Here is a 24,650-nt window from a genome sequence, read left to right as displayed (position 1 = left end):
GTTATATCGCGTCCATAGGAGGATCGGCCCATCGGCCATCGGCGATATCATGGGGTTGATGTATAAAGGACCCCTGGAAGCCTTGAGTGCCAATTGCGACATACGCTGCGGATCCGATACAGGAATAGTTGCGGGTGAATTAATATTGAAGTCTGCCCCCCTTAGTCTTTTGACTGTTTTTCATATATTTTCCTGTGTAACTGTGTTTTTGCTTGCAGGGTGGTTTTAAGCCGAAAGGCTTACGATGGTTGTTTCTGGTGGTTTTAGAAGGCTGAACGTCAGGTAAATGGGGTGATTCATGGCAATATTGATTGCGATTGGACGTGGCAATCCATTAAATGAAGCAGAACTTTGTGCATGCCCACAATCATTGTTAAAGGAGCGTTGTTACAGTCGTAACCAGTAAGATGTGTTCTCCATGGAGTTTTGGACCTCTCAAATGAATCTACGTGTCCTCAAAAAGTCAGTGAACTTGCACAGCGCAGAGGAAGTCGCAGCGACTGAGGAGGAAGCCTAAGAGGCGGTGTAAGCGGAAACGAATGGACAAAGGCATGGGAATGTATAAAAACAGAGGACTGTGGAGGCTGTTGTTGTTGCGAAGAACCAGAACATGAGGTAGCAGAAGCAGCAGAGGTGGTTAAGCATTGTATGAAGTTGCTGGTGAACGTTGGTGAAGGCTGCTGCAGCTGTTGAACACTGTTGAAGCAGTTGGAGAAAACAACAGAACAGAAAGAGGGTCCACAATAACAGAAAGAGGGTCGCAAGGCTAACAGGACAGCAGACAGTCGAAGGGGAAAAGTAGCTAGCAGAGAACATAAGCTAGAACAAGAAGTCATTCTTTATGCAGAGCTTAGTGCAGCTAACAGTAGACTGACTAGAGCTGTGTGAAGACATTATCAAGGAGCATGAAGGCTATTGGAGACTACGCGTGGGCAGTGTGCAGAGTTGTAAAGACTCATTCATAAGAACACTGATTGTCATTGATACTGTAGTTTGGAGACTACAGTGAAGCTGTTAATAGACAGAACTCAGCAGAGAAGAGTTCTGAGAGCAGAACATTACTATCAAATGAATCTTGACAAGAAAGAAGGATTGGAGTCCTTGGGGTTGGTGCCTCAGAAGCAAGAAGGATAGGAGTCCTTGGGGCTGGTGCCTCAGAAGCAAGAAGGATAAGAGTCCTTGGGGCTGGTGCCTCAGAAGTAAGTAGGATTGGAGTCCTTGGGGTTGATGCCTCAGAAGTAGTAAGGATTGAAGTCCTTGGGAGTTGGTGCTCCTAAGTCCAAAATTGGTGTCTTGGCGAAATAGAGTTGGTGCTCTAGAGGTTGGAGCCTCACCAAAGTCCAAGTTGGAGCTTGGCAACTGATTGTAACCATCTATATATTGTATCTATTTTACTGCACAATTTATATTAATAAAAGCATTTATTCTTGTTGTTCATCTTGTGTTCTGAATATATATGTTTTAACTAGTAAAACAATAGTGGGAAAAAGAAATACTGATTCACCCCCCTCTCAGTATTTCCAACAGATGTTTCTTCTAGTTATTTTTCTAAGGCTCCCCGGTCCTCCAAAGGCCTTTCTTCCTCTTGTTTGAGGCCTTCTCGGCCCACTATAACAGGCTCTGAGGCCTTTTCGACCTACTTGTGATAGGACTAGGCATTTTCAACCTCCTGTTACAGGACTTCGTCCTTCTTTGTTCTTGACCAATGGACATAAAGAAAATGTGGATGGTCTGAAATCTTTCATGATTGGCTTCTTGAAGTGTGGAGGGATAATGCAAGCCCAAGCTTTGACTTCTCCAAGGCTACTCTTCCACCATAGCTCTAAACCATCTTGATTTTTCAAGGTCCTCTAGCTAATAATTACTTCTAATGATTTTTTTTAAATCCACTTGTATTTCACATTCATCATTAAGCAACTGCACAGAAGTTCTTCAACAGTAGGATCATAAAGAGACAACCAATCAAGTGACACAAGAATTTTACCCTGGAAAAACCCACTTGGGGTAAAAACCCAACAACCTTTTCTTTAGACAAATCATTCCTTTCAACAAGAGATATAATCTTAGTCAAAACAGAGGTCAAACTAACCATGAATATACCTCGGTGAAACCTTGTCAAGATAAGTAGCTTCAAAAATTTAGATTGTCCATAAGCTCAATATGTTGTGCCTCAAATATTAGGTCTGCTCAAATGTTAGGTCTCCCTAGATTTTATTTTCCTACTCAAGATGAATCTGCCCAAAATTTGGCCTTTTGCCCTAACTCTATATGTTGCCCAAGATGACCTAATTCGGTCTACTAAAAGCAAACTTTGATCTCCTTGTAAGCTTGGTAATCTCTCTCTCCCAAACTTGCTTTGCCTCAGAAGAAACTTCGTATGAATAGAAGAGACTATGATCTAAATTGCTTGCTTGGAAGAGGAGGACGAAATGGCTTTATATAGTCATCCAAGGAGCCTAAATTGGTGCCACTAAAGGGGCAGGCCAAAAACATTCTTTTGGAGAGCCGACTTAACATTTTTGAGCCAAAAATTCAATTTTGGAAATTCAAAATTCTTCTTTTGAAAAATGGCATGAAGAACATGTCTTACATTTTTCATTATATATATTTTCAAGGGCTTAAGTATGAATCATGAAGACCAGCCATAGCTACAAAAATCCAACGCTCAAGAGGGTCAACGTTGGGGTGCAATTTCATATGTGCTGTGAAAGTTAGGCCTAACATCCTCTTTGTTGCACTAAAGACGTGCCAACTCATTGCAAACCATCTCAAGTGATCTCCATCATCATATGCACTCTCAAACAAAGCAACATACATCAAACAAGTACAAGGCCATCAATGAGGTGTCATGGGTCCACTAGGGCACATCATCAATCAAGCCATGCCTTGGCTTCTTAGCTTAGCATTTCAGCATCTAGAGGAGCAACCATGTGGAAGCTCCTCAAAGTCATATGTGGGGCTGCAATGCCATATGTGCTCTCAAAGTTAGGATTGACATCCTCTTTATTGCGTTGGAGAGGTGTCAAGCCATCCCTCAAGAGATCTAATGTTGCATATGTGACGAACCACCTAAAACATACTCTCAAGATCAAGTCAAATCAACATCATTAGGGACAAAAACCATTAAAGTATCATAGTGAACCAAATTCAATGCTAGGGGCACAATAATACTTCACATAAAACTTACCTTCAAAATTCTTTCTAGCTCATGATTTGTAGGCAAGTTACCACACTCGTGCAAGGGATAATTATAGGTGCTTCCAAACCCTAATAAGAAGGACACTTCACGGGTATGTCTGCCAATCCATAGATGCATGTGATAATGTGGTCATGGAATGGAACATGCTTCAAACAAGATGGTCATAACCAAGGTATCAATTGAAGGAGGTCGAACACCTTAAGTATGATGATGAGAAGATAGAGCAATCGTGAAGACATGAGTTATCCCTTTCCTTGGCCTGTTTTTCCACCCCTCTGGTGTGTTCTTTTACTTCAATGATTTTTCTTTCTTTCTTGTATAACTTAGGGGACCCATCTTGCTTTATGTTTTTCTAATGCCCCTTAATGATGTAGCAATTTATCACTCATAGGAGTTGGGACATTCATAAGTTCCCTTATTTAGATGGAGCATGAAATGCTCCGGAACTAGGTGATGGCTAATGTGCAGGCTATAGCTCATGCCACGGTCTTTCCTATTGAACGGTGTTGTCATTTGTGCCAACGTTGGTCTTTGAACACTCTTAATATTTGTTTATGTGTTGCATTGATTGGAAGCTCCACCGGTCAAGAAGCCCTGGTTCCAGCAGTGTGGTCATGATGCCCTGGCTTTGGATGAAGAACAATGTTTTTGCAAGCAAGACCATCAGCATTTGATTGTCTTTGTCATACCAATTCCAACGGTAGGTGGAATGCTGCATAAATCCTCACAGTTGAGGAGATATGGCTGTTCAAAGTTGAAGCCTCAAAGTTTGGTCAAGAAGCCCCAAAAGGAGATATTAAAGGCAGCTTATTGATGGATTAAATAATGATTTTTTATTTTCAAAATTTTGATTAAATTAAGATGGACTTATCAGCCCTCCAAATGAGGACTACCCCAGCCCAAATCAGCTTGCAAAGGAGGCTAGTTAATTCTAAATTTTTGGAGGTAAAGTCGGCCTAAATTTTTGGCTCCAAAATATTTATTTTAAAAATTCAAATTTTGAATTTTGATAGGTCGGCTCTATGTTTCCAAAGGCTAGTCGGCCCTTCTATAAGCCCCCTCCTTGTATTATATATATGAACCTCGTGCTCCTCCATGGATAATTGAATTTACATGCCTATATCTCTGAAATACGAAGGCCAGGAGAAGTCACTGTATCTCAAGAAGAAGGGTTATTTGGTTCATCTTTTTGTAAAGAATTCACTTTTGTCACAGGCTAATACTGAGGTTTTCCGTATATATTTTGAGCTTGTTCTTGCATCTTTCTATGGTGTTTCTTCTTTTCTGGACAGAGGATATATCGGCCCAGTTCTGCAGCATATCTGCAGCCTATCTGTGGTCCTAATTTGAGGCTCGTCCCAATTTTTCTGTGGCTCGTTGAGGTATCGGCTGAGGCCTTTTAGTTGGAGTTCTTTGCTATCTTCTGAGGTCTCTTCAGGAAGGAATCTTAGCCTCTCTTTAGCTCTGATTTCGGCCCTACCTTGAAGGATCATCTTAGCACTCTTTAACAGACTTTTCTGAGGCTCGGATCTGGTTTTCTGAGGCTGACCTTGCACTTCCTCAGGCTCTGCCTGAGGCTAGTTTCGACCCTCTGTGACAGAGGTCTAAGGTCAGTAACTGAGGTTTGTTTTTTCTGTTGTACACCAAGGCCTATCTTTATGCCAGTTTTTGAGATCTCTGTGGGTCAAACTTGGAATAGTCAGTGGCAGAATTTGACACAGTTCTGAAGCCATTTACGATCACATTTTGCATCTCCTGTGACAGACCTTGATATCTTTGGTGACAAACATTTTTCCCATCATTATCTAAGGTAGATTAGGGGCACAAATTCTGAAGCATTCTTTGCATCAAATTGGGGCAAAATCTGAGATAATCTAAGGTCTTTTCTGTGGCATAATTCGTGGGTCTCCCCAAGGTACAAAATCCAAAAGTTCTAATAAAAAAAAATTTAAAGTTCAGATCCAAATGAAAAACTATGCCAAATCCTTTGATCCACGTTCCAAGCCGGTGAACAATTTAACTCGACTCTTCCTCTACAACTTTTGTTTTGAACAAATAATTCAACAGTTCATCAAATTGTTTTCTTGATAGGGAATTTAGTAGGTCGTGCTCAAAAAAAATGCAATTCAGTGTCGGAGAATTAATAGTGATAAAGATTTAGAACAGAGGAATAAGAACACACAACACAATCTGGAAATTTTATTAATGAACTAGAATTACCATCATTGTCCTCTTTGTTCTACTTTCTTCACTTCACCCCCACTTGTTTTCTAACCGAGGGTTTATTTATACAATTACAACGAAGAATGGCTCAATACTCAAAGGATGGATTCCTATCCTCCCGAAATAGATAAATCTAAACAAATTCCAATTATCCCTATAATTCCTCAACCACATACTAGAACTAGTGAATTTCATTACATTAAATGGAAAGATAAAAATACCTGTTAAAAACCTCTTGAACAAGCTTAGAAAAATAATTGAAATGTAAACGGTGCTCCTGAGGCAACTCCTTATGTTTGCTACTAGAAGTGTTAATGAATGTTACGCCTTCTTAGTTAAAACTTGTTGGAATTAGGGCCTTGAAATCAGATATCTTCATTCATTCATAATTTGTTCATTCCGGCTATAGCATTGTCTTATTGCTTCAGAATATAGCTCATAAATCATAACCTTATTGACTCCATATACCCAATAGATGATGAAATTTCAACCCCCACTCCGGTTATCAGTTTTCCTTATCACTCCGTGCATTTAGTTTTAAAACTCAACATGATAAAAATTCTAAAATCTGGAAATGACAATATTTTCTGAAAACACAAATTTAGAGATTTCACAACTGTTGAAATTGCAGAAATAAAACACAGCAAAATTATGACAGCCACACACAGAAAATAACACAGTGATTTTTTATCAATGTGACCTAGAAAAACCCCCAACAACTCTTGGAGAAACCAGTTTTAGAGTTCTTTATTTTTGAAAATTCTTTTACAAAGAAACTGAAATACACAGTAAAAATTTCGGAAACCACAAATTACAACTTATCTTGATTTCTGTGCTTGAAGTCCGCCTCAAAAATCGAGCCAATCAGCGAACAGCCAAACCAGAAATTTTTCCAGCAATAAAATAGCATTAAATAATGTAAGGTCTGGCTCAAAAAACATGCCAAAACTTGTTGTACGGACCATATGCATTTCAGCAGTATGGTTGCCTCGAAAATTGTGCCCAAATCTACCTCGAAATTCGTGCCCTTGCTGCTGTCCCTCTTCCTCGATTTTTATGCCTTTCTCCTGTTGTACAATTTTGCTTTGGGATGTATGCCAGTAAACGTTGCTGCCCAGATTTGCTGAAATATCTTCTTGCTGCTCTCCTTCACTTCCTCACTGCTCAGAAATTTTCTCTTTGCTCTCTCTTCTCTCTCTCAAATGCTCATGAAAGGATGAATTGATCTTCTACTCTTCTCTTCTCCTTTTACTCTCTAAATGACCTTTTGGGTTACCCTAAGATCTAATCGTTGAGATTCATTTAGATCTAGGGATGAGAATATATGTGCATTTAATTCTCACTTTCTATTTTTTAACCCACCCACTTAAATAAAAACCCACTTAGCCTTTTATTTCCATAGTCACTTTTTCACTTTCTAATTCTTCATTGACTTTAATAAAGTCACATTTAAATTATTATGCAACTTTACCACTTATAAAGTCACTTTTAAATTAAATTGACTTTACCACTTATAAAGTCACTTTAGAGGAAAAGTACAAATAAATTTGGACAATTTTCCCTAGGCCAAAGATCAAAGCTTTAGGGAACCACTCGTCCTCTGGTAAGCAATTTTAACACTCCCTCTTACCGAGGAAAGTGTTCCTCACCACTCCCATCTTGTCTCTGAAGTAGACATGCTTGCCCCGTGGTAAGGCTTTGGTGGAAATGTCCGCTACCTGCTCATTTGTGGAAATGTACTCAAGTTTGACAGCTCCCTTTTGGACAGTCTCTAATGAAGTGACACTTGATCTCAATATGCTTGGACCTGTCACGAAAAACCGGATTCTCCGTGAGTTTTATGCAACTCTGATTATCACAGTAAATTACTGAAGGTCTCAATGCCTGGCCAAATAGACCAAACAACATCTTGTGAAACCATATGGCCTCACAACTAGCCAAACTAGTAGCCATATACTCTGCCTCAGCTAAGCTCAATGCAACTGACTGTTGCTTCCAGCTGATCCATGACACAACTGTCGAACCCAACCCAAAACAGCACCCGGAAGTACTCTTCCTATCTGAAGCACAACTTGCCCAATCTAAATCTATTTACTCTACCAGTCTCACTCCATCACCCAGTCCATAATCCAGACCAAAATCCACAGTCCCCTGCAGGTAACGAAGAATGTCTTTTGCAACCACCCAATCCACTCTCCTGGGCTCACACATGAATTGACTCATATTGTTAACTGCAAAACATATATATGGTCGAGGGTTGACCAAATACATTAAATTTCCAATCAGTTGTTTGTATAGAGTAGGATCCACCAACTCAGAATCAGAAGCGTGAAGCTTCTCTTCCAGTTAGTGATCATAGGTGTAGATATGGGTTTGCAGTCCTCCATGTGAAATCTGCTAAGAATATCCACAATGTACTTCCCTTGTCCCAGGAAGAAATGCCACACCTCCAATCCCAGAAAATAATGCATCAAGCCAATATCCTTCATCTCAAACTCTGAAGCAAGATCTCTCTTGCAGCCCTCAATGAGTCTCTCTGCACTAGTGATGATCAAGTCATCAACATACAATACCAGAATGAGAGGCTCCTCACCCACCACAATGAAGTATAGGTTTGGATTAGCCTCACTCTTTGTGAAACCCAACTGCTGCAAGTATGTATCAATCCTCAAGTACCAAGCTCTAGGAGCTTGCTTCGGGCCATAGAGTGTCTTTTTCAATCTGCATACATGGGACTCTTTCCCATCCACCTCAAAGCCCTGCGACTACTCAATATAAACCTCCTCCTGAATGAAGCCATTGAGAAATGCAGTCTTCACATCCATCTGGTGGATCTTCCAATCCATCTCTGCTGCAATCGATATAATGGAGCGAATAGATGTATACCGAGCTACAGGAGCGAAGGTCTCCTCATAGTCAACTTCCTCTACCTGTGAGAACCCTCTCGCCACAAATCAAGCCTTGAACTTCTCAATGTTTCCATTTGCAGCATGCTTTATCTTGTAGAACCATCTGGAAGTAACAACTGATTTACCTTCAGGCCTCAGCACTACCTCCCAAACATTGTTCTTCATAATAGAAGAATACTGCTCCATCATGGCCTCTCTCCAGACCTGTTGGCTCGCTGCCTCCTCATAACTAAAAGGCTCAGAGTCAACAATGCTTGTTACCAATGCCATGTAACTACAAGACCGCTCAAGAGGTTTACTCTCTCTAACCTGTCTTTTTGACCCAGCAACTGATGTGGTCTCGCACAAGGTATGTTGAAGCCACTTGGGCTTCCTCTTCCCTTAGCATGCTTCTCCCACCGAAGTGAAAGAATCCTCATAATCACCAAAACCCTGAACTCCTGAAGGCCTGTCAACTGACCTCATGCCTGAATCTGCGCCTGTAGATGTTGAAGTATCGTGCGCACTGTCCATTAGTGGACTACCCTGTGAACTACTCTGTGGACTACCCTGCATGCTGCCCGAAGAACCACCCACCTGACTCTGAGAGCCACTACTCACTGATGGACCTGACACTGTAATCGATGTACCTCCTAATCCCTGACCACTAGATTCCTGTGACTGACTCAGCTGCTCCTGAGGGTCCGGTGACTCTAGATACTCTAACTCTCGTGACCTCCTGAAAGCTCTCTCCTCCTCGAACTTCACATCCCGCCTGACAACCACTTTCCTCTGCACGGGAATATAAATCCAATAAGCTTTCAAGGTCTTGCTATAACCCACAAAGATGCCCTTGTCTACAGTGGGCTCTAGCTTGTTCCTGTTCTCCTTGGGGACATAGGAATATGTAACGCACCCAAAGATACGAAAGTGCCCAACATCAGGCTTCTTTCCAGAAAAAGCCTCCTCCGGAGTCACATTCCCCAAGGCACGATGTGGACTCTTCTTCAGTAAGTACATAGCAGTGTTGCAGGCCTCTGCCCATAAAAATAAAGGTAACCCCTGATCATGAAGCATGGATCTGTTTTTCCTCTCTGCAACCCCATTCTGTTGGGGGTTGTAAGGAATTGTGAACTCCCTCCTAATGCCTACCTAAACACAAAAATCAACAAACTCACCAAGGGTATACTCCCCTCCATTGTCCAACCTGAGGACCTTGATCTTCCTACCTGTCTGGGTCTCCACAAGAGCTTTGAACTCTTGAAACCGCTTGAAGACCTCACTCTTGGTCTTCAAGAAATAAATCCAGGTCTCCCTGGAGTGGTCATCAATGAATAAAACATAGCACTCATAGCCACTCAAGGATACATGAGACATCTGACCACTCACATCGGTATGAATCAAGTTAAGGATCCCGGTCGCTTTGTTGTCACTACTGGGAAAAGGGGATCTGGCAAACTTCCCCATAGCACATCCTCTGCATACATCAAGGTAATCATAACTGAAATCTGGCACACCAGTGGTGATCTCCACAATGTACTCAAGGCCCCATGATACATGTGCCCCATCCTGCGGTGCCAAATCTCACACAACCCTGAACTGCTAGATCTGTTACCGGTCTTGTCTCAGGTGTTGTTATTCAGTGCCATCAAGGGCTAGAATGAGAACTTGTACACCTTGGCATGGCACACACCAATCACTCTAGCTGAAGAAGCTGGAGTTCCCCTAAGATATATAAGCACCTGCCCTCTCCTGAACAACACATCATACCCTCTGTCCTCAAGTGCTGAGATGGATATCAGGTTCTTCTTTATTCCAGGCACATATAGAACATCTGACACTTTCAAGCGAGGTTTGGGTCCCTTATCAAATGTCAATGTCCCCACACTGACTGCTCTTACCATGCTTTCATCACCAAGTACTACCTCCATATCAGTATCATCCTCTGAAAGCTCTGAGAAGTACTCTCTAACTCTTGTCATGTGGCGGAAAATGCCACTGTTAACATACCAAATGCTAGAAGATGCTCTACTAGTAGCGGGGAGTGCACACTCCCACTAAACCTATATGGCAGGTGATCCTGCACTAGTGACCTCACAAGCTATGAACCCAAATTCTCGATCAAATCTCTTTGAGAAGCTCTCTATCTCTGCAGAAGCTGCCATGGGTTTGTCTTTCCCTTTCTTGTTCTTCTTCTCCGGACACACAACAGCATAGTGTCCCAACTTTTGACAATTCCAACATTTGACTTTGGAATAGTCCTTCTCCTTGTTCTACTGCTTGCCTTTACTCTTGCTTTTTCCTCCACTGTTGAAAGCTTGCTTCTTTGCTCTGCCCTTCTTGCCTCTTGCTAACAATGCCACATTGTCATCCTCCTCCACCTGTTTGGCTGCCCTAAGATGGTCCTTTTTTATCTCATTCTAAATGCAATCATCCCACAACCACTCCCAATCGGGAAGGTTTTCCTGTGCAACAATGGCATCCACAAAATTCTCCCAAGTCTCGAGAAGACCATTCACAGCGATTCTCACCAACTCAGTGGGTGCAATGATCTCACCTATGGCTGCCAACTCATCTCTCACTAAAGTGATCTTTGTGAGGTATGTTGTAGCACTTATTAGCCATTTTTATGGCCTTCAGTTTCTCCTTTAGGACCATTTTTATGTTTTCATTTGAGCTCTGGTAAACACTGGTCAAGGTTGTACACATCTCATGTGCATAAGTCTTTCCTCTCACATGAGGAATGACATAGTCTTTGATTCCTTCCAAAATCAATCTTTTTGCCTTAGCATTCTTTTTGTTAAACTCTGCCAACTGTACAAGGTCAGCAAGTACTACTACTGGGTTCTATGTGGTATTTACCATAATGCCCTAGACTTCTGCTTCCCCAAAGATGCTCTAGATTCTCTCCTTCCATGCGTTGTAGTTGTTCTGCCCATCCAACCTATCTTCAACTCTCAAATCCAAAGACATGTTTCACTGTCCTAGCAAACTGAAATTTTCAAATCTCTGGTAAAGGTTTATGTTTTCTATGTAAAAATCAGTTTGCTGTAATTTTCACTTTGCTGACCCAAACTGCACTTTTCAGCCAACCAAGCTATGATACCATGAAGAAATCTCAACCCCCACTCCGGTTATCAGTTTTCCTTATCACTCCATGCATTTACTTCTAAATCCCAGCATGACAAAAATTCTAAAATCTGGAAATGACAATATTTTTTGAAAACACAAATTTAGAGATTTCACAAATGCTGAAATTGCAGAAATAAAACACAGCAAAATTATGATAGCCACACACAGAAAATAGCACAGTGATTTTTGGTCAATGTGACCCTGGAAAAACCCCCTACAACTCTTGGGGAAAACCAGTTTGAGAGCTCTTCTTTATCTCTGAAAATGCTTTTACACAGAAACCGAAGTACACAGTAAAAATTCCAGCAACCACAAATTACAATTATCTCGATTTTCATGCTTGAACTCCGGCTCAAAAATCGTGCCAATCAGCGAACAGCCAAAATAGAAAAATTTCTAGCAATAAAAAAGAATTAAATGTTGTACAACCTACCTCGAAAAACATGTCCATAACTTGTACGGACCATACAGATTTCAGCAATACTACTGCCTCAAAAATCATGCCCAAATCTACCTCGAAATCCATGCCTTTGTTGTTGCTCCTCTTCTTCAATTTGTGTCTTTCTCCTGTTGTACGGTTTTGCCTTGGGATGCGTGCCAATAAATGTTGCTGCCCAGATTTGCTGAAATATCTTCTTGCTGCTCTCATTCACTTGTTCACTGCTCAGAAATTTTCTCCTTGCTCTCTCTTCTCTTTCTCTCAAATGCTCATGAAATAATGAATTGATTTTTTCCTCTTCTCTCCTCCTTTTATTCTCTAAATGACCTTTTGGGTTACCCTAAGATCTAATGGCTTAGATTCATTTAGATCTACGGATGAGAATAAATGTGCATTTAATTCTTACTTTCTATTTTTTAACTCACCCACCTAAATAAAAACCCACTTAGCCTTTTATTTCCATAGTCACTTTTTCACTTTCTAATTCTTCATTGACTTTAATAAAGTCACAATTAAATTATAATGTAACTTTACCACTTATAAAGTCACTTTCAAATTAAATTGACTTTACCACTTATAAAGTAACTTTACGGGAAAAGTACAAATAAATTTGGACACTTTTCCCTAAGCCAAAGATCAAAGCCTTAAGGAACCACTTGTCCTCTGTTGCCCAAATTTTAACAATAGATTTGGCACTAGTCTTGATCCTCCCATCATCTTAATATGTTCTATATTACAACATTTGTTTTGCTATAGTCATTCTTCCTTTCACCTTCAGCCTTTATTTCCTAAGATATAGCAGTCCTACCTTAGGGGAAGCCCCCCTTTGAGTTGGAGAAGAACCAACCTAAAGTGTGAGGTAACATTGGCTTCCCTCTTAGTTTCCCATGAACTAGTACCAATATTATGGACTTTAATCTAACATGCTAGTTTGTGATGTAACATGATCTTGTCACCTCAAATCTCGAGACGATTCACGCAGCGCTGCACCAATAATTAGTGTACTTCGTCTAGGTGTCAACCATTGGCTTTAGCATCCAAACAATGAAACATATCTCATACCATAACTTCCACATCTTCCAGCTCTTCAAAATCATCAAACAATCATCTATAAAGAGTTAATTCCCTTCACCCCCAAATGTTAGGTCAGAGAGCATCAAAGGATGTTGATCACCCCCAAGGTGAAGCATGCACCCCGATGATCCAAGATCTACATTGGGCAATGGGCAATAAAGTGACAACTATATCTCATGTTCCACTTCCCTCTTAGAGGATATCCCTCTTGGCTCTTGGAACACATCTTTGTATTCCTACAAAAGCTTCTCCGACTAGTGTTGCAACTCTTTTGTACAGCCCTCCAAAGATACCTTCATTTCTACCAATTTATATCCTTGTTGATTATGTCTTAAGAAGAGTAATACAAACTTTGTACTTGCATAAGTCAATTTCTTGGCTTGTTTTGGTACTTTCCAAAGAGATCTAGGATTAACCTTTGTGTGTATTTAAGGACTTGCCATCATTGACCAGTGGTATTGATTTGTTCTCCTTGTGGATATAGCGTCCTCAAGCATATGTAGGTGCTTTCCAAACGCTACAGCACATACACCTACCTCCACTTCATCATTAATACTAGAAAAATATAAGCTATAAATGGTACCAGTTAAATTAAACTTTAAAGTATGCTTCACAAGTTCTATGCCTAGGGAATAACTTCATTAGGAAAATCTTCCAAAAGATTAATCTTAAAACTAAAAATTATCATACCAACTTCAAACATAACCTGATTTTATTTACCTTCATCATTTTCAACTTCCACGTGATTTTCACCATCAGAAACAAAAAAATTTATATTTCCGAGCCATAATACAGCTGCAAGCATCGCAAATACATTTTCTTGATCATCTTTACTGATCTGGACCACATTCAAAGCTTCCTGGATACAAGAATGAGCCACCAATTAACTCCCTAAAACTGAATGTCCAATCGACTATTTCTAAAATTAAAATAAAAAGATCAAAAAGATATTGAAATGATTAAAAAAGAAAAAAAGACCATTTAAGTCAAATTACTTGTGTGAAAATTAGGGCAAATTTGATGTACAAAAATTAAGCCAGATTTGAATCAAGAGTTACTATTTACCATCATTTCTTCGAACTTCTGAGCATCATCAACTTCATCAATAGTCAGACAATTACTCTGGTTCAAGTAGCGGTACTCCTCAACTGGCCTTAAGTTTAGACGTTCTGCACCATGCACAAACAAAATGCTGAAATGAATCAGGAGTTTTAACAACATAATAGAACTGAAAGTGTCCTTACAATTTTCAGATTAATAAATCCTTTCATCTTTGAACAAGAGTCTATTTACAAAATGAAAGTTCAAACATGTATATCATGAGAAACTAGACCAAATTAGTTCAAGCAACTAACATTCAAGTTTCTCAAACAACTATTTAATTAGTGTCATTACAATCCATAATTGGTCACTAACATGTATATTCTTTTATGTTCAAGAGAATTCAAACTATTCTTGAAAATTCTACATGAATCAATAAACCAACCTAACAGTCAAAAATAAAGGCACTGGAATTTCTTTCAGTGGAAAAGATCAGCAATATCACATGCCTATAAATAACTTTTATTACTAATATCCATGGTTTTCCTCTCTTGATGTGGTTACCATAATAACCCCATATAACCATTTTAAATCTACGTTCCAGAAGTATGTTTTCACTGGACATAAACACTAGTCCAGCCTCGCCTCTACCTTTGAAGACAACACTACCAGCTTTCACACTCCTTGGAGAGGAAGTTTTGATTTGTGTGTTAAAACTGAACTGAATGGAAACTACAAAAATTGTTTACAACTAGTGAAACTTTTAAATGGAGTACCTGTACATGTTATTAAGCGTAAAAGGAGAAAAGAATGGGACAGGCGAAGATAGTACAGGAATTAACCACTCATCCAAAGGCTTGAAGTTCTCGTGTGCCCTCAATGTACTTTCCTGCAGTTGAAATTTTCATGTTATCAAAGCACTTCTTTGAAGAGAGTCACTCTATTCCGTAAACGTATGCATTAAAACTTTCTATATCCCTAAGTTCTTAGATGATTCTAAGAAACATATCTAAATGGAGCTACTCCATTATCAACTTTTACCAGAAGATAGTCTTTGACAGGAGTTGCCATCTGGTGGGAGAGAGAGTGACAAGCCAGCTGACCCTCCCATTTAATCAGTCACCTTAAAATTTGGACGTCACTACACTTTCAACCTCACATCTAGGGACATGAGTTTTGTCTCACAGGGGCTTTGGGTCTTTTGATTTCTGTTTCTTGTTGATGTTTGTAGGTTGGGCAGGTACTTTTGGACAGGCCTAAGTGTCTAGGCATGCAAAAGTCACACAAAGTCTCCTTAGAGTCTAGACACTTGTTCTAGTGTGAGTAAGTTGCTTTTGTAACTTAGCCTAAGTTTTGACTTAGGAAAGCACATAATTATTATCTCGGTTAATTGATCTAAAGTAAACTTAGTAATAGTGAAATAATTCCTTCGGCGACTATCTCTTAATCTCAGCCCTTGATCTCAAGTGTCGAGAGATCTAACCTCAGCCGTCAATCACTTTGGATATTAGAGTTAGAGATTTAGTTCAACGAAATGTTATAAAAGCAAGGCTAAGGGGAAGGAGAAAACACACCACACACAGCAGCACATGATTGAAATTTGAGAGAGGCATCCCAGAAAGGAGTGTGAAACTCTAGTGTGTTGGGTCCAGTGTTACTTGGGAGCGGGAGCGGGAGCGGGGAGCGGGAGCAGGGAGTGGGAGCGGAAGCGGGAGCGGGAGCGACCATTTTCAGAAGCTCCCGGTTTGGGAGCGAATCCCGGAGCGATTTTTTAAAAATATATATATTTTTTATATTTTTTAATTTTTGATACATATATGTCAACAAAAACATGTAGAATGATGAAATAGACATAAAAAACATAAAAAAACATAAATTGATCATTGAACCATATCACATCAATCATCTAGAAATTATAATCGTCATCAACCTTAGTAAAATAATAAATTAAAATAACATTCAATTCAATAACATTTATCATCATTGATCACCAAAGTAACAAGTTGTACTTGTAAGCCAAGTTTAACCATTACAAGAAGTAATATCGAAGATATTTCTAAGTCCTAACTTGTAACTGTTAACATGATATGAAATGTTAAAAATTTATAAAATGAAACATGAATAATGAGATGAAATGAAACAACTTTAGTCTTTCACAAAGCATCATATTCATAATTCACAATCATTACCAATGAGTTATAATTGCCAAGGCCCAACTTCAAACTTCAAATTTTCATTGTCACAGTGATATAATGTTTACAAAAAATATCATAATGTCATAATGATATGAAAGAGTCAAGAGTCAAGAGTCAAGGACTCAAAACTCAACACTGAACAGTTATGAAAACTAAAGTGACAAGTCTAATAGAAACTAAAAAAGACAAGTAAACTGTAAATCTACAAGTGGCCCTTGCCACGAGAGTCTCCAGGAGTATAAGTAGGTCTTGGCGGTCTTCTAGGAGTCTCCCGCCCAGACCGACGACCAGAACTAGAGCCTCCACGCGAGGGTGTGATGGAGGTGGCGACAGCAATGGAACAAGACTCGGGCCCCGAGAACTGCTACTGGATGGTGGAGGTGGAGGTGGCATGGCTGCTGCAGCTGCTTCAGCTTCATCCCGTACAAGCTCATGTTCTAGTTCTTCCATATGTACAATGCCATCCTCTAAATTGTCGTCCTCAGGGTGATTGTCCCAAATTTTATATGTGGGATCTTCATTAGCCCGATCACAGTAATGGCTCAACAACCTCAAATTGTAGTGCACATAAACCAAGCTTTCTGCTCGGTTTTCGTTGAGCCTGTTTCTTTTCACATTATGTATATAACTGTAGGTGCTCCAACACCTCTCTGCAGAAGAAGAATTTACAACCTGTGCAAGAACTTTCAATGCCAATTTTCGCAAAAGTCCGTCGCCGCCATATGTTTCCCACCATGTGAGAGAATCAAATTTATCTTTGTCGTCCATTGCATGGAAGTTACCATACAAACCACTGCCAGTGAAGTATCTGCCTATTTCAAGGCGCACAGCTGCACATTCCTCCCTGTCAGGCACCAACTTTTCTAATGCATCCAGATATCCTTTAGTTACCTCTCGATCTAAATGGGGTTTGGTCCTAACACCACCCCCTGCTGCAGGTTTGCCCAACCAAGAATCTGAGTAGTATTTTGGCGTAAGGATATACGCCAAGCAATGTAGTGGAAGGTTAAGCTTTTTCCACCGTTCACACACACAATCGTGAATCAGATTGTACAAGTCGGGATCTCTGTTATTAACAATGTCTTTTATTTCCCCCAACATGGTATCCATTTGCTCATACACCTCGCCAATCACTGGTTTGTCTGTATCTGCAAACCGAATCATGTTATAAATTGGCTTGGTGAAATCCAATACCTGTCTCATAGCTGTCCAAAACTGCCCATCAAGAGCGGCCTCCTCCACCGTTTCAAAACCTGCAATGTCAGCTACATTTGTAGCCCTTTCCTTTAACACCTGCCAATTTGGACTTGATACCATGCTAGCTAAACCCTCTCTTACCTTCAAAAGGCGCCTGAAGGTGAGGTAATAGCTACCAAATCTAGTCCTCGCAATCTTCAGCAACTCCAATCTCGAGTGACTGCGGAAAAGGCCATGGGTATTGCTATGATTTGTAATAAATTTTATCATTTTTTTTCCTCTCTTGTACATATCCCCAATCCATTGGTATTGTTCATTTTTGTTTTTGACAATATCATGCAACAGAAGGTTCAATGTGTGAACCAAACATCCAGACCAAAATATGTTCGGGTATCTATCCTCAATAATTGCTCCCGCTGCCTTACAATTAGGAGCATTATCAGTGATGACTTGGATGACATTGTATGGGCCAATACGCTCAATTGTTTCAAGCAATGCTTCTGCAATGTTGATAGCGGTCTTGAACTTGTCTGAGTAATCATGTGCAGCTAGAAAAATGGGACCACTTCGGGACACAGCAAGAACACTTATCAATGGCTTGCCTTTTACATTTGTCCATCCATCAGATACAATGGACACCCCATTGTCAGTCCAAGAACTTGTCATTTTATTCAAAGAATGTGATATTTTTGCTTTTTCATGATCAAGGCCAACTGTTCTTGCCTTGTCATACCCAGGGCTCTTGTATCCTTTAGGGGCATCATTTATGGCAGAAACCATTTCGTGCCAATAAGGTGAGCGTAGAACATTGAATGGTATCCCATTTGCATAGAGGAACCTGTAAATTTTTGAATCCACATCATTCCTACACCCCTCATCAAGGAAATCTGATATGGTTCTACGGCGTAAAGATGATGACCCTGAGCCTCCATGTCCATATCCACTGCCTTGGGAGGATGCTGAAGGAGTTCTTTGTGAGCTTGGTTCAAAGAAACCCCTTGATCTTTTTGCTTTGTATTGGGCGTCCTCCTCTTCCTTTATGTATTTGGCTCTATCAACTGTTGACACTGCGTCGCAAGTTCTGATTCCTATTTGTTTCTCTCCATCCCATGCCCTTTTCCCGCAAAGGTGTCTTCTCAAACGGGTGTATGAGCCTGTGAAATCACTGTTGCAATGGGGGCAATGAAATTTAGTGGTTCCACCCCCTCTCCCTGTTTCAGGCCTCTGAACATATTTCCACAATGGAGTTTGGTCTTGTTTAGTTTTTTGACCCTCATGTTCACCCTCCACATCCTCCTCACTGGGGTTTTCACCTATTTGACTTCCTCCGGCTTCTTCATCCACCTCTTCAGTTTCAGGCCCCCTCCGTTTCCTACTCTCCACCACCATAATAACCAGAAAGGGGACCAGGAAGAGGAAAATGCCAATAAAAATGCTCAGGTCCATCGTGTTTGATGTTTGTAGGGTTTGAGTCTTGAATCTGCAAATTAATTTAGTTTATTGGGATTAATTCATTTAATTTATTAATTTAATTTAAATTAATGATCTTTAAACTCAAACAGGTAAATGAAACTAACCAAATTAACTACCTAACCAGCTAAACTAACTAAATGATTAAGTTACTTACCTCTGCAAGCTTGCTCCTCGCTCCTTGGCACTTGCTCCTCGCTCCTCAGCTCTGGCTCCTTGCTCCTCAGCTCTTGCTCCTTGCTCCTTTGCTCTCAAACTCAACCTCAATCTCATTGAAATGATTTTGTTTTGGCCCATTGGGCTTATAAATCCAAAAAAATTAGTTTAATTTTTTGTTTTTTTCGGGTCCGCGGAAATTTTTTTCCGCCGAATCGCTCCCGGAAATTTAAAATTCGCTCCCGGAGCGTTTTTTAATGCCCGGGAGCGATCGGGGAGCGATCAAAAGCGCTCCGGGAGCGCGGGAGCGATCGCTCCCTGAAGCGCTCCCTCACAGACCAGGGAGCGCAAATTTTTTTACGGGAGCGATTTGGGGAGCGCGCTCCCGAGCCGCTCCCGCCCGGAGCGCGCTTCGGGAGCGGGTTCGTAGGGGGGGGGGGCCGCTCCCCCGCATCACTGGTTGGGTCCAAGGAAGGGGGCAGCAAGGAGATCCAGATCAGCCAAAGAGGGTTGATCCATTGGATCAGACCCAGTGATTGTATGCATTTCCTCAATTAAGCCATTTTCCCAAGACAGGAACCCAAGTAAGTTCTGAAATTTAATGAAGAACTATGATTGGGTAGAATCTGTTGTATCATTGTGTGATTAGGAATGGTATATTTTGTTTCTGCTGAATCATTATGTTAATGAACCTAGCTGTGCAATTAATCAGTAGATCTGTAATCTGCTAGAAATTACGCTATGTTACCGGATCCGTCTGGGCTAATGGCTGGATCCATGGATCCCCGGATCGAAGTTGGATCCGGATCCGCAGAGATCCACCCAGTTTCTCTTCGTGGGTAAAAAGCTGTCAAACGCACAAATCTGCAGCGAACACCAGCGCAAAATTCCAAAAGGAAAAATTCAACCGTCAAGTCGCAAGTCAATGAACCAATCAACGTCCGCGAAAATAATGAATTAGCGTTAATGAATTAATGAATCAACGTCCGCCAAAATAATTTAGGGAGTTGGCTGGCCACAATTTATTATTTTATGTTAATTGACCATATTATAAGCTTTAATACAAGACATTAAAACTTTATAAACTTTAATGGATGTGGATGTGGATGTGGATTGAAAATTATAATCGCTTATAATACAAGACATTATAAACTTTAATGGACATGGATGTGACGAAAATTATAATCGACCTATTTTTAATTTAAATATATTTTAAAGTTTAAAAAGTAAGTTTTTATTTTAATCCATTTTAAAATTTCTCTTCAGGTTTAAAAAGTGAGTTTTTTATTTTAATCCATTTTAAAATTTCTCCAGGTTTAAAAAGTAAGTTTTCTAAACTAAGTTTAATAATTTGCTTAATATAAATATTATAACTAATAATTGATTTTTAAATATTTATAAATGATGCATTAATTTTATTATAATTAATTTAAATATTTATAAATGATGCATTAATTTTATTATAATTAAATTAATAATTATTTTTAGAATTTATCATGATGATGATGATGATGATGGTTAACGTCCGCTGAGACCAAATAATGGTCTATCGGACCTAAAGAAACAAATTATCTATTTTGATTTAAGATTTTATTCCTATGCTCAAAAAGCTTGGAGAGAAGCCTCCCGAGCTCACTATAATTTTGACATTGTAAAAGGCTAGGAAGGTCAGTATTGTAACAAAGATTGTGAAACTGAGATCTAATGTGGTTATACGCGGGGCACTCTAAGAGGAAGTGGTTTTCATCCTTTCCGTCCATGGCGTTTTAGGAACTGCCCAACGACCTGTTTCATATGTTTTTTATTTTTATATAAATTTAATTAATGTTTAATTAATATTAATAAATGATACATTAAGTATGGAATTATTTATATAATAATTATTTATTGTATTTAAAAAATGTATATTTAAAAACTAACTTGTGTTTTTATTTTTATATTTATATAAATTTAGTTTTTATTTTTATATTAATATAAATTTTAATTTTAAAAATTATAAATATTTTATATTTGCTTGTACTTGACGTTTCCTTGCCGTTTCCGGATCCTGGCTTTTCAAAAAACTAGCGAATCCGTATACGGATCCGGATCTGAATCCTGGTAACTTAGGAATTAAGTGCTGGGTGCTAGGTTTGCAAGGAAAACTAACATTTACTAGACTCACAGGGATATAGTTTGTGGACCTACTATTAAACCCAGGCTTTGTAAATTTTCACTGTAGCTTTTTCCCTTCATTTAATTAACAAGATTAGCTAAAGGGTGCATGGTTCTGTACCTCTGTGCCTTCTCAAACCTGGTTGTGATGGTTCTATCTCTCGTTCCCATTGGCTGGTAACTGGCATTGGTTGAGAATCTCTGCAGTATTTGTTCTTTGGAAACTACACTGAAACATGTGTTTGATAAAGAGGTCAGTTCTTCGGTTGCCTTTTGTCTGTTATGGAGAGAAGTATGTATACAGCTGCTGATGAAAAAGAATCATTATTGATTTAAGGATGCCGAACTGCCAGACTCTGCTTCTTATTCTGATTTCAAAGCTGTCTTAGTTTGTTTAAGGAAGACGATGTAAATATAATTGTATGTACCCTTCTTTTTCTTTGTTTTTGCTGATGTAAATATTTTTCTGAATATGTAGGAAATATCTTCTTAAAAAAAAAGGATTCTCATCAACAGCTGTGTGGCACAGAAAACAAATATAAAATACAACGCAGCTTCCAAAAATTATAATCCTCTATCTTGCGTAAGGAAATATGTACAAATATATTATATTTTACAATTAGTGTCTCTTTACTGTTCTTGTTTCTAGCTTGAAGTATGAGACCTCATTTGCCATGGAATTTTAATTAAATTACATCCTTGGAGAGCTCCAGTGTTTGAAAACGGGGAGGAAGAGATGACTTGATTATTGCATAGAAACTCAGTAGTCCTAGTTACAACTCTTTTCCGATTGACAAATGTACTCACAGATTTTGCACTAAGCTTGGGGATGGATTGTACAAGATTTAATTCCCAATCCCACTCACTAAAACTGGTCATTGGATTTTTCTGCCTACTTTGTGATGCCTTTTCTACATTTTCATTTGCTGTAAATGACAGAATTTGAAGTGTCATTGACCAGTGCTGGTTGACAAGGCTGTCTATGGACGCTAAAAAGTAATGCAATCAGTTAACCATAGAGCATAGCCTTAGGGTAAAAGCACTTCAAAGATTTTGCATCAATTTTTAAATTATGTTGTAAACAAATTTCTTACCATCATAACATAGGCATCCAAAGTCAGTATTGTAAAAATCACAATATTATCACAAACATCACAACGTATCACACAAAAATCATGATTTTTTATGACCCCGATAACATAGTGATTTATTAGAAATTATCACAAGTCAATGGAAAAAATCGCCGAGACCATCAACAGTCCCCTATAAAGCCACAAATTTAAATTTTTATAGCTAATGTTCAAAATAGACATTGTATCAATTTTTAATGCACATTATAAACAAATTTCTTACCATGATAACATAATCATCCACGTCAATGTTGCAAATATCATGATATGAACATGGGCATTACAATATACTGCACATTTATAACCCCAATAGCATGGTGATATATGCAAAACCATCACAATTTTTTCAAAACTATCACAATTCAATGGGAAAAATTGCCAAGCTCACCGACAATGTCCTATAAAGCTAGCAATTTGACTTTTTATAATTCATTTTCAAAATAGACTGAAGCGGTATGACCAGAGGAGATAACTGCCATTTTCCTTTGTGCTAAAGAGTGGAAATAGAGTGTTTTCATTTGCCATCAATAGAGTGGGCATTGATGACGATAGCTCGGACAGGTGCTTCCGCATAGGCTAGGTGTCACACATGCTGAAGATGCCCAAAAGCCTTTTATGGTACTTGCTCATGGCAATTAATTATTAAAGTGACTTTTATGACCTATTTCCTAAGTTTTGTTGATGGTTGTAGCTCGGGAAGGTACTTCTGCACAAGTCAATGTGTCTAGTGTTGAGAAATCAAGAGGGCTACAAAAGAGGTGATTTTTCTTAGACTAACAAATAATAACTCACCCAATTCTTTATTTCTCTTAGTTACAGAATTACATGCCAATGCTTCAAATGTAGAACTTGTAAATACTAACAAAAAATGTCACGCTTGGCTAAACAATAATCTCCAGTGTTGAGCGCTAATGAGAAACTCAGATGGCTCCTCCTCTAGACTAGAGAGGGTGATTGAATCTCCCCTAGGTTGTATGATCTCAACACTAAAACCAATCTGATCAGATCAGCTAGGGTGGATATTGCACCACTGAAGCTATCCTCCTTATGTGGGTTCACACTCTCACACTCAAGCTCCAAGAGCTCTCAAAACAATAAGACAAATAACCAATGCATTTCATGAGAGAGCTCTAGTCTTCCATTTAAAGTCATGAGCTATCAGAATACCATGGGCCATCCAAATACCATGGGAAATTACCATGGGTCGTCTGAGATACCATGGGTCATCCAAATACCATGAGTGATTATCATGGGTCCCCCCTTTTCCCCTTTAATGATCACTTTGAAAGGGACATGACGATCCTCCCTTCCCGAGATTGCTTATCATCAACCAATTCCAGAGTCTGCACATCAATACCAGGATCCCAAATGAATCTAAAAAATTCCTATTGCATCAATAAAATGAAATCCAAAACCTATATGTCAGGACCAATTCCTAGATCCTAAACAAATCTGAAGAAGGATCCACTAATATCCTACATCAATAGGATATTATTGATCCTGATACCTCCTACCAACTCTTTCCCACAGAGCAGCAAATCATCCATCACAAAAATCCCTGAATCCCAAACCTTGGTATCATCATGTATCCAGAAGGTGGTAGCATATTTGAGGAAGCCAAACAAGGGAAGGATGTCAAAGTCTTCCTCCTGTGGGTGTACTCCACTTGGATCCCATTTACAGCTTGGCAGTCCATCATGATTCGACTGTGCTACCCTGATGACATCTGGAATGCCAATATGCAAGAGTTCTATCTATTTTCCTTGCATCCCCACAAAATAGCCATCCTACAGAAACAACCTGAGAGACCTGCAAAACTCAGCTCCTTTCTTCATAGAAGGAAACACCTTATCCCAACCCTCTCCATATGTGGGCTGAATAATAATGTGCAAAGGCTGCTCATTTATCATGTATCCACTCACATGCAAATGTGGACTCAAGATGCTACAAGCCTTGTCTATGTACTTCTGAAGAGGGTTGTTGTACATCCCACCTCTTGATCTTGCTAAATGAAACTCAAGAGCATGTTTTTGTTGCTGCCCCATCAGGAACTTTAAGTGCTCCTCAATACTAGAAAACTTGGCAGCGATCTTAGCACACATGATTCATACACCTCAAGCTCACTACCATTCTTTAATATTGTGCCTTTTTGCCTCTGAAGTTTTCCCTTCATTGCTAAGAGGCCTTTTGTAGGATTTTTTATGTCCTCCTGAGTATTCCCCTGAAGACTTTCATCTGAAAGTTTTGATAACATCGAGGAAAATATGGAACCTCTCTAGAATAAGATCATAATCAATCTTAACAACACATGATTTCACTTGTGCCATCAGATTTAGAAACTTAGCCCTCTTA

The 24,650-nt window shown here is 39.4% G+C and overlaps 1 protein-coding gene across 1 annotated transcript in view; it reads right to left on the bottom strand.

Annotated features, from left to right (window-relative positions):
- LOC149211138 (myosin-1-like) overlaps nucleotides 1-24,650 on the bottom strand; it is a 192,451-nt gene that overhangs the window by 110,406 nt on the left and 57,395 nt on the right. Inside the window, exons 10-11 of the mRNA XM_089396936.1 lie at nucleotides 14,021-14,124; nucleotides 13,676-13,814 (exon numbers count right to left, since the gene is read on the bottom strand). Of these exons, the coding sequence (XP_089253062.1) occupies nucleotides 13,676-13,814; nucleotides 14,021-14,124 (243 nt within the window). The remainder of the gene's footprint in view (nucleotides 1-13,675; nucleotides 13,815-14,020; nucleotides 14,125-24,650) is intronic.

The sequence above is a fragment of the Pinus tabuliformis genome, chromosome 1_2 (assembly GCF_031772625.1).
Source record: "Pinus tabuliformis cultivar Carrire ecotype Pingquan chromosome 1_2, CPIR1, whole genome shotgun sequence".
NCBI lineage: Eukaryota > Viridiplantae > Streptophyta > Pinopsida > Pinales > Pinaceae > Pinus > Pinus tabuliformis.
This window is presented reverse-complemented; position numbering and strand designations above follow the sequence as displayed.